The following is a 16,442-nucleotide window of genomic DNA, read 5'->3' on the forward strand; positions in this document are numbered from 1 at the left end:
TTGGGAACTGTTTTTATAATGATTAATTTGTGTTTATAGCGTGTTGCAGTTAATCAAAGATTACTAATCAATGTAACTTATAAAATATGAACAAAATAAGAACAAATAATAATATTTACATATTTTATTTTGCTCATAGTAATTGAAGTATCATATAATATAATATGAAGTCTTTTAAAAAAAAAAAATTTTTTTAGTCTAAGATGCATATTTTTTAAAATTATTTTTTATTGGCTTTGAACTCGCAGACAGTACTGTGAGTACTCTCAGATCTGTACTTAGTATCTTTGTTGTGGTGATGTCCCAGGCCAGGAGCCTGTAAGTTGGTGGTTGTCGTTTGTTGCCGTGTAACATATTTGTTTTTCGTTCATTATTTGTGCATGCCTTATGCCATTAGTTTTCTCGTTTTACATTAGTCATTTTGGGTCCTTTTGTAGCTTTGTGGTTTGGGATTTGCTCATTGTTGAAGGCCGTATGGTGACCTATAGTTGTTAATTTCTGCGTCATTTGGTCTCTTTGGGAGAGTTGTCTCATTGACAATCATACCACATCTTCTTGTTTGTTATGAAAGTCTGGCTCTTCTTTATAATTGGTGAAGAGTCCTGTTGACTGCAAAAACAATGGGAAAATTGGAAAAACAACCTTTAATAGTGATTCTTGGAAAGGCTGATCTGGAAAAATTCTAGACGGCAGCAAACTTTAGAGAAAATAGATGGGGGTACAAGAAATGATTTAACCAGAAGCATGTGCATCCATATAAAAAAAATCTTTCAAATTTCTCAAATATGTATTTTTTCTATCAATTATAACAAAGAAGTTGAAATAATATGATTTGTGTTCTAAAAAAAGAGTAAATTCCAAAATTGACAAATTGACAGAATGGTCAATTTGACACAAAAAAAGCAATAAGTTTTATAAAACTTTCTTATATTAACACCTACTTCTAGTTTTTTTTTTTTTTTAAGTTAGATCTATTCAGATTGGTCCACTCTATCTTTATTGAAAGTATGAAGAAGAAAAAAAGTTTAATCGTAAAACTGTGATTTTTTTTCATGATAATAGCCCAAAAATGTGGTTTTTAAAAAGTGGGACAATCGGGAATAAACCCCTTGGAAGGACATCCTGCCCATCAGACAGTTTACACTTGACCTCAACCTTATTTCATGGATCAGTGAACAATAAGGTTAAGTTTTGGTGGTTAAGTCCATATCTAAGATACTATGAGCAATAGGTCTAGTTTATTCCGTGTATGGAACCACTAAGGTGTACATGTCCAACTGGCAGGTGTCATCTGACCTTGACCTCATTTTCATGGTTAAGTGGTTATATATATAGTGAAGTTTTTGTGTTTTCAGTTTGTTTTTCTTCTACTGTATGCAATAGGTCTACTATATTTGGTGTATGGAATGATTGTAAGGTGTAAATGTCTGAGGTTAATTTGTGTACCATATCATATAGTTACTAAATTAAATTGTAATGAAAAAAAAATGTTTAAATTTTTGGTGTTTGTGTACCCTCTAGCCTTATCACTTTAGCTCGTAGTTTTTTTATTTTTAGTTTTACGAAGCCTCCTACCCTAATTTTTGCCAAAATAGGAAAAAAAATAAAATTAAAAATGTTGATTTTTATTTTTTTTTCTCCTCCAACCCAGTGTTTTTCATGCAAAAAAAAAAAAATTTAGTTCATACCTGCATGAAAGAATCTAAATTTATGCTCTTGGTGATTAAGTAAGTTGTTGCACATTGATTTTCAATTCAAACCTTGTCAAGAAAAAAAAAATAGTTGTTACACTAGTAGAAAATCTCCTGGTGAAATAAATAAAAAAAAAAATGATATTGACGGTTGGTATTAAAATAAAAATCAGCAGCAGCATTTTTTATTTTTTTTTTATCCATCCTCCTACCCATTGGTTTTTTCAAAAATTTTCGTAAAACTAAAAATATAATAACTATGGCCTTAGCAAGAAGTATTTCATTCCACAGGAATAAGTCTCCAAATTTACACAAACAAAAATTAACATCTTAAACTCCGGCATTGTTGCAATTTTATTTGTGGCGTTAATCACATGCAGCCCATGTTTTATTAGAATTAGAACATGGTGTTTGATAAAAAAAAAAAAAAAAAAGGACGTCATATTCGAAAGCCTGTTCTGATAAATAGACCAGTAGGCTTGTATAAAAATGCGCATCAATTAAAACTGGTACAACCACTCTTTTAAGCAACGCTTTTCAGTTTTTAACAGTCCGTTTGGCTGTTTCAAATCTGCTAACTGTTCAACATGTCAAAGAAATAAAAGAGCAAAGAGACCGAATTTAAGTAAATACGATTATTGTCAAAATATCTGCTCGCGTTTCTAACATGCAATTTTTCCTTAATTTCATGTATCTACAATAGTAATAAAAAGATTGAAATGTTCATAAACAAAGAAGAAAAAACAAAAACCGGTGTTAAAACTTGTTTCTGTTGTACAATTCATTTCTTTTAGAATTAGTATACAGAAATCTAAAAATAATCAAAATGAAGAGGTCGCATGGTGGTCTACCAAATTGAATATGCCACAGCATAAAATATGAATTTGTTATTTATATTTGATTTCACCTTGTTGAAATGCGTTTCTCTTTTCAATATACCATAATATTTCAATCAAATCTAATTTGAGTACATTTCAATGAGACAGCAACTCAACAATAAACATTTAACATATTTACACAAATTTTCCGGAGACCAAAGAGGAAATATAAATATTACTTGAATAATATTCGTATCAATTAGAATATTGATCGTTTTAGGAATTAACGCAAACTTCAACACTTCATCAACGAATCCGTGAAATTCGGAGATTTTTATGCCCCACCTACGATAGTAGAGGGGCATTATGTTTTCTGGTCTGTTCGTCCGTCTGTCTGTCTGTCCGTTCGTCCGTCTGTCCCGCTTCAGGTTAAAGTTTTTGGTCAAGGTAGTTTTTGATGAAGTTGAAGTCCAATCAACTTGAAACTTAGTACACATGTTCCTTATGATATGATCTTTCTAATTTTTAAACCAAATTAAACTTTTGACCCCAATTTCACGGTCCACTGAACATAGAAAATGAAAGTGCATGTTTCAGGTTAAAGTTTTTGGTCAAGGTAGTTTTTGATGAAGTTGAAATCCAATCAACTTGAAACTTAGTACCCATGTTCCTTATGATATTATCTTTCTAATTTTAATGCCTAATTATATTTTTTATCCAATTTCATGGTCCATTGAACATGGAAAATGATAGTGCGAGTGGGGCATTCGTGTACTTTGGACACATTCTTGGTTTTTTTTTTATATATCTGCAACAAGTGGCATTTAAATTACAAAAAAAATATCATTATAAATGATACATTCATTCCATACATTGCCATATATTTTATTTTTACGTTGCACATATCTGTATCGTCTTTATTCGGGTACATACCCAGTAAACATCGGTAAAGTCTTGTTGCTCATCAATTTTTTTTTAAATCAAACAGCAATATTTTACGAGTTGAATGAATGAACAAATTATGTGTGACAACACCAAACTCTGTCCCAATTTGCTTGATAATTGTCTCATAATCGATCTAAGTAACTGCAAAGGAGACTTACATTAAAGTCGACTAAATATATGTGATAAGAAAACATCTGACTTGAGACACATTGAATTAAATTGAAGAAGATATGATACTAGGTTTGAATGTGCGAGTGTATATGTTGTACTGTTGCATTTTCATGTTAGAGGAGGATTTGGCGCTAGCAAACATGTTCAACTTCGCCACATTTTATATGTGCCTGTCCCAGGTAAGGGACCTGTAAATTCAGGGGCTGTCGTTTGTTGCTGTATATCAATTTTTCCCCGTTTATTGCTAAGTTTTTGGAAAGATTAGAACTTTTTCTAAATCTTTACTTAGGCACTGGCCTCCCTAACAACAGGACAGGTTAGCTACTGTTACTAAATGTATTCACACTGAAATATAGTTCCCTATGGTTCTCATGTATGTGCACATAATACACATATAAACTGAAAAAAACTTGGTATAATATTGGAACAGTTCATTCAAGAATGTATGTCAATAAAGTGTGTTGATGTGCAGGCTTTTTAAAAAAAAAACATTAGGTAACTGGGTATTGATTCAACTAGTATGATTGACATTTGTAATTATCACTAAACAATCAGAGACAAGGTGGACCTTTAATTACAATGCCCAACCTCCTAAACTGCCAATCAAATTGACCACATTACCTATCAACCTCAGTCTTATATAATTTTACAGACCACTCAATATACATATAATTGTTAATACACAAGTATTTGACCTCAATTTAATTGAATTCTCAAATGTGTACATTAAATGTGTGATATTTATAAGGATGATAGATTTATTTATTGCCAATTACTTTTGATCTACATTACATATAGTGATTCTGTAAATTGTATCTGAAAGATAAATGATTAATGGATTAACAAGATCTTAAAAAAATGAAATATGAATATAAATATGAATACATTAAAGGTAAACAAGTAAGGCCTATAATTTACTTGATAAATTTCCAATAATCATCTGTAATTAATCAACAATTGAATTAGTACAATCTTTTTTTATCAGGAATTGGCTTGAAACAGTTGAAAAAAAAAAAATCTTTTAATTATAACAAACCATTGTTTATTAGTTTATTTCCCATCAATCATTATGTCGATTTTTGTCATTTGAATTTTTATTCAAAGTGAATATATATTTTTGCAATTAAGAAAGAATCCACATTTCAATAAGATAAGTTTTTTAATTTGTTTATGTTGAAAAAGTACATTTTCAATGCCCTGCGTTGAAAAATACTTTAAAAATTGATCAACAGGCACTCTAAAACTTGTAATCTTCAATGCCATATAACCTCTGTTTCAACTTACAAAATGCCCCAAAACTACATGTTTCAATTGTTTTGGTTGACACTTTAAAGTTTTAAGCTGATTTATGTCCTACAAGGATGGTTGGTAACATTTACTTAAAGAATTTTTGCATTTATTTTGTTTTTTTAAAACATGTTCAGAACCTGCAACATAATTTTGATAAGAAATGAATTACAGTTTAAATAGAATTGTGCAAATTAAGTGACCCATATTATTTAATTTGAGCTCATTTATCCTCATACTGGAAAAGCAAGACCTGCTGTAAATGCAAATAATTCAAACTACTCTTCTAATTTTTCCATGAGTGATTTCCATCACTTTGATTAAATCAGGCCGTTACTTTTCTCGTTTGAATTGTTTTACTTTATTTTATTTCGGGGCCTTTTATAGCTTACTGTGCGGTATCAATTTTGCTCATTGTTGAGAGCCGTACTGTGATCTATAATAGTTAAATTCTTTGGTAGAGAATTGTCTTGTCGGCAATCATACCCATATTTTTCCACTATCTAAAGAATTTCCGAAGCCTTGTTTTCCGAACGATCTAAGAACTATATATATACTGATCACAAGATTGTCAACACTGGGGTTGTAAATTCGATTAACCTTATTTACTTGGAAGTGTCGGTTTCCGGGCGAAGATCGCGGTTGCTTTCTCTATGCACTGCGGCTTCCGCTGCAAATAAAACAAATTTTGGACGCAATTATTTTGATTTTTTTCTGTTCAAGTGGTGTCTTAAATAATGTCTTTTATTGTGCATGTTAAATGCTCTTTGTGGGCCCATTGGATAAAAATAACATGCTTCTTCTTTAGTAGAGTGATAAAATTGCGTAAATCATCATCGCTCAATCAATTAATTTTCGGTTAAAGCGTGGGTCAAGTTAAACTTTCTCGTTCTTTCTTATATAGATAAGATCGTTTAAATGGTTTTACACTAGTAATTTTAGGGCCCTTTATAGCTTGTTAATTGGTGTGAGCCAAGGCTCCGTGTTGAAGACCTTACATTGACCTATAATGGTTTACTTTTTTAAATTGTTATTTGAGTGTAGATGTGTCTCATTGGCACTCACACCACATCTTCCTATATCTATTATCTATAAAAAGTGAAATCACAAAAATACTGAACTCCGGGAAAAATTCAAAACGAAAAATCAAATGGCAAAATCAAAAGTTAAGACACATCAAACGAACGGATAACAACCGTCATATTCCTGACTCGGTACAGACATTTTCTTATGTAGACAATTTTGAAAGAAATCTGATTTTATAGCTAGCTAAACCTGTAATTGTTCATATAATTAATGTTTATTAGTTTTGAAAACAAGAGATGTTTTTGTAATTTTCACATTCATTTACTATTTAAGGACAAAAACAAATAATGTTGCGTTTTGATCTATCACATGTTTTGTAAAGCTTATAATTTCAAGCAAATCGAGAAAAAAACACGATAAAATCACATTACGCTAAATTTGTTCTTTAATAACCAATAAAATAACAGGAACAATCCTTAAAAGTATATTATTCGTAAAAGTTTCAGTTCAAAACTTCATACTAGTCTTCCATTTAAGCTTTTCAAAACTTTACAAAACTATATAACAAATGAACTCTGAAAGTGATAAGTAAACTTTGGTGTGACGTACATTTTATCCATCATTATAGCTTCATGATAGTTCCACAATGCAAGAAAAACGTTCCTACTGCCTATAATTAACCATCCTCTCCAATGCTCTTATACATATATTTATAGGTTTTATAGTCCTGGCTTTCTCAATATACGAATAAATCGGTCAGCCATTGAAAAAATCATTAGGATTTTATGCAAAACTACATTTCGACGGCATTTACCAACCATGTGTTGAAAGACGCATAATATATATTTTTGTTTATTTGGTCATAATTTTACTTTTGTTATTTTTCAATATAACTTAGTTGGAATATAAAGCTAATTTTAGGATGAAAATCAATTTTGTGTGTATCATCAGAAATTGATAATTAACGGTTCACAACAAATACGATATATTACCCCCCCCCCCCCCCCCAAAAAAAAAAGAAAAAAAACTATGAGAGTTCTACTTCTATTGGTACCAATCTTGATTAAATCCCCTAACTTGAAATAGTCTCTGAATAATTTTTACATGAAATATATAACAACAAATCGTAGGCGACAAATCCTTATGTATGCATTTACTGAATATCCAGCATATTGTTTCGTTAATAGAACTAACTACGTATACCTAAAAATTTTGTTTGTCCTATACAGAGAACATGGTGTAAAACGGTCCGTGTAACACTTATCAATTCTAAGTTTTAAAAAGTTTTGAAATTTTAAATTTTTGGAATTTTGATCAAAGTTTTAAAATATCAAAATTCCAAATTGTGTAAAAGTTTTGAAATTTTGATATTTTAACCAAATAATTAAAATACCAAAACTCTAAATTTTGTTTAGAAATTTGATAGTTTAGAAATTTGATCAAACTTTTAAAATACTAAACTGAACGTTAAATTTTGATTATTTCACTTTTTGAAAGTTTGATAAATAGAAAAGGGGCGAAAAAAGGGGAACATGTTAACACGGCTCTGATTATAATCATTCTTAGTTAGGAATAAATAGCACAAAATATATCAAATCATTTTTAATTACAAAAATAAAAATTTAAAAGAATAAGTCGTTGTATTTCAATTAAACATATTTAAACATCACATGGGATAACAGTAATGAAGTTTAAAGATTGTGCATCCATTAAAAATTTTAAAACTTTGAATTGATAAGTGTTACACGGACGTAAAACCCTTTATCTCCTTTTATACACAAAAACATGTAAACCATTATCTCCTTTTATAGACAAAAACAATGTGTTTAAAGACTTTACTGTCCGTGAAGGCAATAACATATCACTTCAATAAAGTACACGATTTATACGACGTTACCAAAATTGACACTAATATCACGTATAACGTCAGGGCATTTGATTAACAAAAGTGTAAAATATGAGATTTAATAAATATATTCTAAGTATCTGCATTTGGAAATTTGAATACGGAAAATCTAAAATCCTTATTCCAGAACTAGACTATTTTGTGATGTTATGCTATTGTTTCAGAAAAAGGGAGAAGGTTTGGATCCATTAAAACGTTTAATCCCGCTGCAAATGTTTGCACCTGTCCTATTTCAGGAATCTGATGTACAGTAGTTGTCGTTTGTTTATGTAATATATACGTGTTTCTCGTTTCTCGTTTCTCGTTTTGTTTATATAGATTAGACCGTTGGTTTTCCCGTTTGAATGGTTTTACACTAGTAATTTTGGGGCCCTTTATAGCTTGTTGTTCGGTGTGAGCCAAGGCTCCGTGTTGAAGGCCGTACTTTAACCTATAATGGTTTACTTTTTAAATTGTTATTTGGATGGAGAGTTGTCTCATTGGCACTCACACCACATCTTCCTATATCTATTTGAACAAAACAGTTAAAAGTTTGAACCCCATTAGAGTTGTCAACAATGTTTTTACTTCTTTGTGATCTGATTGGTTTTCTGTGGTGAATCAAAGCCCACTGTTACGCACGCGCACGTATTAACAATTCAATAACATTTCTATCAAATCTTGCATGAAACTGGATCATGTGGAGTTACATTTAGAAAGATATAATCGTTTATTTTAGTTAGTGGTAGTTTGTTTTAATACGATGTTCTTATTAATGTTGTCAATTTAACCAGAAGTCCATTACTAGACATCGCGTAATGGACTTCTGATTGAACTCGTAGAGAAATGGCTATTGTCTACATTTTGATCAATTATGACATTTCTCCTGCAGAATATAATCACGATTTTCAACAAGAAACACTTGTTTTGCATAGTCTACGATATTCAATACACTAAATCATTATTGTTTATTTTCCTTAAATTTAAGTCTTTTAGTTGTTTGTGAAGTTTAGTTAAAATTTTATTTTGTTTCTGTTGTTTCTTTACATGTTTATTTGTAATGCGGCATCTTTTAAACATGGCTTCGGATCCTCTCTTTTTTATCCTTATTTTCATGTTACTGCTTATAGTTGTAAAATATGGAGCACATACAGTCAATCCACTAAATTGATTCCATGTCTCATTCTCAAGTAATTTGAAATTATAGAGATTATCCAATTTAGACATCCCTTCTCTAATGCCTGCCGAACCAGGGAGTGTCACCTGGTGGACAGTTGGCGACGTTTTCGTAATGTCAACCACATGACTACGTGGACGGTTCACAGCCTCTGATACGAGGTATGTGTCGACAAGTGGTCTTCCAATAACCAGATCAGGATAATCCTGAAGTGGATAAGATTTTCTCATTATAAAATAATCGATCCCCCAAGCATTATGTAGCTGTCCCCTGTCTATCACTGTTTCTTTCAGTCTGTCTAAATTGATTGCTTCGTCTGCACTGACATGCCGCACATCATAACGTTTTCCTATAAAAAGTAAGTCTTCGGCATCTCCGATATTTGATCGAATTACAGCTTTTATAGTATCGATTAAATCATTTGTAAAAAGAATGTCACCGTTTGCATATGCATAGAACTCAGAATCTTGCGCAGCAAAGCTGGCATAGAACAAATCCTTTAAAACGGGCACTCCTGTTGCGCCGACCTTTGTCACGGGAAGAACTTTCCAATTCATTGAAGAAACTCGGCGAGACAAATCAGAGTCGTTTGTAAATAAAATACTTGTGATATTTTCATGTAACCGATTCCAGTTGTTTATTGTATTGTTTCGACACAGATATTTTTCTTTGTCCGAATCCCAAGAAGTAAATAAAGTCAAAAAGGACTTTTCTTTTGACATTGCGGTTGTTTTTGCTTGTACCTTAAGCTGTATCTTATTAACGTTTGTCAGAATTTTTCCTACACTAAACAAATGAATGATTCTGTCGTTAGTTTGAAACGTCCGGAAGATAAAAATGATATGTAAAATCCCAACCACTACACAAATTGTCTTTATACTCCAGTCATTTTTTACCATTATGCCTTGTGTCTTTTTGAATTTTTCTAAAAGTGAAAAAAGGAAAGTAAATATAAAAACTTATTAATACATAGCACAACAAATTCTTGGGTAAAACTAAATTATTAATTAACTGATCGTTGTTTTTCCTAACGTCCATGTACAAATATGTCATTCATATTCAGGACGGGAGCAAATTGTTATTAAATTCAATATGTAATGTAAAATAGATCGCCCGGGAAGAATGAAGGCGGTAATGTCCACGACCACTGGCAAACGGGGTAAGTTCAATATAGCAGAAATGTGTACTAAAAAAACACATATGGACCCATCCAAACGTTGATACATGTACGTAGGTTTTCTCATGTATACAGAGCCAGCGTGACACTATTACAGCTAGAAGCGATTGCGTATTTGTACATCCCGTATATACACGAACGATGTCACTCTTTTACCACAGGTTTGACAACTAGATGAAACAAGTCCAGTGCTGACCAATATTTCTTATTTATAATCAAACAATGTGTTGTAAACCTAAATTTTGAAACAAACCAACAACACAACTTCCAAAATTCGTCATCTTTTGTAAATGGAAGTCATATACTATTTGACTGATCATCTAGTTCTATGATCCTGTGAATCGATTATCGTCGTTTGGCTTCCAAAATGTTGTATATGACTTTTTTGGCTAAAATAGTTTTTGACACAAATGGTCCGGGCGGGCGGAAATCTTTGGTATTACAAGAAAGCACACAGTTAGACCAATCAAAACATTTGAAATAAGACATATTACAAAATTGCTCATGTCAGTTGTTTGTAAAGTTTGCTTCCAAAATGTTGCATTTTAACTTAGAAATCGTTGTATAAAGGCTTTTGGAATAAAATATTTATACATTTCTTTATTTCTATGTAAATAGTTGAAGTTCTCGGATAATCAGAAATGCCAAACTTTTTATTTCACTGATATTTACAAAAATGTTCGAGTTCACATACGAGCATGCATTTTGTCAAAATTTTCAAATCCTGTTTGTGAGATATTTTTTTCTTGAAAAAAATGCCATTTACAACCTTTTGAAAGCCCAGCGACGTTTTGCTTTTCAAAAAGTTAATTATACATTGTACATCTCCAATTTAAGAAGTCGCGTGACAAACAACGGTTCAGCAAACAATGCAGAGATTGAGAAAATCCAAGCTTCACTAAAACTAGATATCGAACTCAGGGAGACATTACTTGTCCTGACTCTACATTGCACTGACATTTTACATGAAGCTTCCAATTATCAATCACAGTATTTTTATACTCCCGTTTTATATATATATATATAGTAATTTAGGGGATGCGTACGTCCGTCTGTTTCAAATTATACAAAACGATACATTACATATATATCCTTAACAGCAAGACTCACGTTTCAAATTTCAAACTCTCTTCAATTCAGAAATATCGTATTCTAATTATCGATGCAGTGCCGTTGTACGTTCTCGGAAGAGTTAAGTATAAAATAATGGATAAAAAAAGTGTTCGAATGAAGACATATGTTACAGATTTAAAATCAAGTTGATGCAGGACCAAACCAGTAATATTTAGTCAAATAAGTTATACCTGCTTGCTTATTAAAAAAACACGTATAAAACACGTAAAAACACAAATATAGTAAATATATTTACCCATTTGTAAATTATTTTTTTGGATTAAAAATTGCATTTAGCTCCATTGATAGTTATGTAAATAGTAAATAAAGTTATTACATGTTATACAACGTGCATTACCAAGGTCTTGATCTGCTAAACAGTTACATATGCATAATCTGTGTTTTCAAGAAAATAAACGACATAAAAGTACATTTTACCATAAAGAGATTGTATTTGTAAATTGGCGTTACAATAACAAAAAGTAAAATCACAAAATTATTGAACTCCGAGGAAAATTCAAAACAGAAAGTCACTTATCAAATGTAAAAAATCAAATGATAAAACTGATCAAACGAACGGACAACAACTGTCATATTCCCGACTCGGTGCAGGCATTTTCAAATGTAGAAAAGAACATAGTTTTAAAGCGCTAAACCTCTCACTTGTATAACAATTACATATATTTGAATAAAAGCTTCAGCTCATTTGAAATCAGGGAACGGGGACAAATTGCAATCAGGGTTATATCGTCAAAATTCTCTCCAGATTACACCACCGAATTTATCAGTTTTATCGTAAAAAATGGAAGCCATTGTAGTAATGACGCGCTGTCAATTTAGCCCTTGAAAACCAATAAATTTATCCACATAGCATGTATCATTACGATCCGTGTTTGGCAGTTGTATTTTAAAAGACAATTGTATCTACCAGCTATTTCGCCTCTACCATTCTAGTATTTTTTTCTTCAAATTGGCCAACAGGACAAGTGTATACCAATATGACCCGACAATTGTTCGTTCAAAATGCACATTTAGGATTTTTTTTATTTTTTTATAATATTTGCTATTTATTAATTATTCCGAGTCTTCATATGCGTTTTAGTAATTCATCAGTTTATTGTATTTTACGCTATTCAAAAGTTACTTGTATTTTACACTTAACTATAATAATCCTTTCATTCAGATTAATTATCAAACTTGAAAGATGTATATCCGTCTTCATGATAAAACGTGCTGTAACAAAGAATATAGATAAATTGACATAAGTGGTAACTACCGAAAGCCATTCTTGACAAACTTATAAGAAGCATGTTTTTAATCCTTTGACAAACGCGAATTAATATTATTTAATAAAAAGATATTTGATGGGTTCGTTTTCCCCATTTCAATCAGTCTTTTGAATTTGTACTTTATATATGTCTTTATGTTGTTAGGCAGTCATGTTTGAATGTTTGAAATATATGGATGTGAAATAAATATGAAATCTTTCCAGCGACTGGGACTTTATAAAAACTACCACTAGTATTCCCCCCGAAACTTATGAATATGACAGAGGCGACTGAACAACAACCCGGTCATGCCATAACGACCCGTTTACCGTCAATGACAAACAAGATCGATCTTTACTAAGATCGATCTTTTTAAGATAAAAGATAAAAGATCGATCATTGGTCCAGAGTAAACGGGTAAGATTGATCTTCAATCGGACTTAAAAAGTCTACCTCCAGTGGTGGTTTTAAAAAGATCGATCTTATGTGAATCGATCTTTTTTTTGTTGGAGTAAACGCTTACATCGATCGCGATCGATCTTTTTTCAGGTTTTTGTTATATTTAGATAGGAAATAAAGGTCAGATCGGTTCTTTTTATGTTGTAATGTAAACGCACTGTGCAAATGTAAACGCAAACTGGTCTTTTTAAGATCGATTCAAATAAAGATTGATTCAATTTCGTTGCCAGTGTAAACGGAGTCTTACTTGTCTGAATGGAATTTTTCACTCGTAACAAAAAAAATCTTTACTTAATTCGCATTTTATGTTGATTCAATGAACCAAATAAACAGAATTTGAATATATCTTTTACTATCCTTTTGGAAAATATGAATCATGAACAACTGCATCTTGACCCGAGGAGCTGCCGGATATTGTTGTCCTCTTACTTGTACGTGTTCTCAAGTCGAATCATAGTAAGAATAGTTTCAAATTTGGAATATGTGAGTTTTTTTCATATCCGATTACCGAATGGATATGCTCAACCCCCTGATGTGGATGATTTATTGATTTATACGGATACGTTCGAATTGTTGTTGATGCTGCTCTCTCTCTCTGAGGTTCAACTGTTTATGTCCTTCTGGATTTTCAGAAATTTCTATAGGTCGCTACGACGGAATCGAAATGACTTTCTCTCAGTTGTACATTTTGTTTTTTTGTTTTTTTTTGTATGGGTGGGAGGAGGTAATAACTATTTTTCTAGATGCTCCGATGTGCTCTGCGTCGTATTATGTTAGCTACTCAAGTGCCCAATATAGTGCCCGACTTATTTGTTACAATCAACAATAACAAATATCGTAGAAAATTTTCTAAAAAAAACATGTCTTTTTTATCATTACATATAAAATCAGCTAATCTGTTCATTGGAAAAATTATAATTGCTTCCAAAAAAATATTAAGGTAAAAGAGAGCTCGGAGAAGAAGGGGGAGTTAATTATATAAAACACTTACGTTCTACATACGAGTTACCACTGAAAGGAAAATTTTCCACTGGAACACAACATCACACACGAGTCGGATCGAAAAAACAGGTAATGCATTCAAATCCAAAATTGAGCACATTGCACTTTAAAACCCAAGATGTGAACACCCTCCAACCTTTTTCTTGTACAGATTTAACATCTTATTCACGAATATTTAACTTCATTACTCATGCATTTCTAATTAAATAATAACGGCTGGAATGACATACATATCATATCAACATATTTCTTGTAAGATTATTGCACGGGAGCAACGATTCGAAAATAATTCAGTATAAATGATAATCTGTAAAGTGTTCTATTTAACGGTTACGATCGATACAACATTAGATGTATAAATGATATGTTACACATATAAACACAAACGAGACAGGAAACATCCTATAAAAATAGGACAAGAACCCACAAACATAAACGGGACATGAACCATTCTACAAAAGTAGGACAGGAACCCACAAACATAAACGGGACATGAACCATTCTACAAAAGTAGGACAGGAACCCACAAACATAAACGGGACAGGAACCATCCAACAAAAATAGGACAGGAACCCATAAACATAAACGGGACAGGAACCCACAAACATAAACGGGACAGAAACCATCCTACAAAAATAGGACAGGAACCCACACACATAAACGGGACAGGAACCATTCTACAAAAGTAGGACAGGAACCCATAAACATAAACGGGACAAGAACCATCCTACAAAAATAGGACAGTGACCCACAAACATAAACGGAACAGGAACCCACAGGCATAAACAAGACAGTAACCCACAAACATAAAGGGGACATGAATCATCATACACAAACGAAACAATAACATACCTTCCCATACGAGACAAGATCCTACCTGCACAAACAAGACACCAACCATCATACACAAACGAAACGAGACAGACACCCACCAATGATCGAGACATCTACACAAACGAGACCCTATCCACCTTCATAAACGAAGGCAGGAACTTACCTACACAAACGAAATTTAAGTATTTAATATTTTTTTCAATTGATAACATGCTTAAACGTGTATATATCCAAATTATAAAAAAAGTTGGAAATTAAAAACTTCCAAGGCATGGGCTCGATAATATGTATCATAGTTTCGTGTGAATCATGCTGAAGCCCTCATTAGTTAAAGGGGAATAATTGAAGGTCATTTAATGACTAAGCAAATACAAATCCAACATCTCAAATAATTCTTGCCCGATTTACTTTTAGAACTTTTATAACTAATATATGGTTTTATTACACGAATAATATATAATATATCAGTCACCGTAATAGGCTGAAGTATAGTTTGTTGGTACTACAGTTCGATCGTGCATACAATCATTTATCATGATTGAAATAAATGTGCATAATTTTCCAAATCAACACACGTAATATTTCAAAGAAACATACCTTAAAATCCTAATGGAAAAACTGTTAACTATCATTTCTTTTTTTCTTCAAGAGAAATGAGAGGCTTTATATATAAGCCTTAACTGTATGTTTATGAACTTAACCCAATATAACAATAAATATTGTTCATGGTGCATGAGATCACAATTTTAACGCCATCTGTCTCCAATTAATTTGGGCTTACATTGTATTGTGATCGGAACAAACAACGTTATTAAACAGGAAGAACGATTGATGTAAATATGTTTATTTTGAACTATTTAGAAAGAGATTATCATAATTCTATGTTATTTTTTTTCAGTGGTGACGTCACATAAAATGTAATGGTTTTTTTTTCATTGACGTATGCATCGTCCCATGGATGTACACGCACCTAACATTATGTAGGACGTTCAAGATTATTTAATCTGATCATTGTAAATGTCGTAATACAAAAGTGCAGTTTTTTAAGCCTCTGCTTATTGTAGTATGATTTTTACAATGTTTTGTCTCTCTTGTAAAAAAAGTTGCATTTCAAGAGACACATTCCTGCTGCGGAGTAAACTATCTGTAAGAATGCCTCCCACTTTTAGAGATAGAAAACCTGAATGTTTCAAACCTTGTCAATAAAGATGGTTAGTTATGTAGTTTTTGTCTGTCACATGAACATTGTCCGTGACCTCATTTTCGTGGTTCTAAAAATCCTAATAATATTTGGAATTCTTGCAATGCAATGTTTGCGAGTATAGCCGACGGACGTTCATCGTTTCCACAAGGCCATACTCGCAAATGATGTCAAGGGAGAGCCGAAACTTCAGTCCCTAAAGTTTTCTCCCAGGAACCCTTGTGTTAGTAGTCTGATGCACTAACCACTACACCACGGCTCTCAAATTAGCTACTCTCTAATTTATTTTAAAAAACATAGTATGGTATTACGTTAATTCCAGCGGAGAAAACTTCTAGCACACAATATAAAACGTTTATAATTTCTAAAATTGATACATTTTGGTGAG

At 31.9% G+C, this 16,442-nt stretch overlaps 1 protein-coding gene across 1 annotated transcript; it reads right to left on the minus strand.

The window, feature by feature from the left end:
- Positions 1-540: 540 nt before the first annotated feature.
- LOC134690076 (uncharacterized) lies at positions 541-9,722 on the minus strand. The gene is made up of 2 exons (XM_063550051.1): positions 8,871-9,722; positions 541-609 (listed from the first exon to the last, which is right to left on the minus strand). The coding sequence occupies exons 1-2, from the start codon at positions 9,720-9,722 to the stop codon at positions 541-543; spliced, it is 921 nt and encodes a 306-aa protein (XP_063406121.1).
- Positions 9,723-16,442: the final 6,720 nt, after the last annotated feature.

The sequence above is a fragment of the Mytilus trossulus genome, chromosome 11 (genome assembly GCF_036588685.1).
Source record: "Mytilus trossulus isolate FHL-02 chromosome 11, PNRI_Mtr1.1.1.hap1, whole genome shotgun sequence".
NCBI classification, from domain to species: domain Eukaryota; kingdom Metazoa; phylum Mollusca; class Bivalvia; order Mytilida; family Mytilidae; genus Mytilus; species Mytilus trossulus.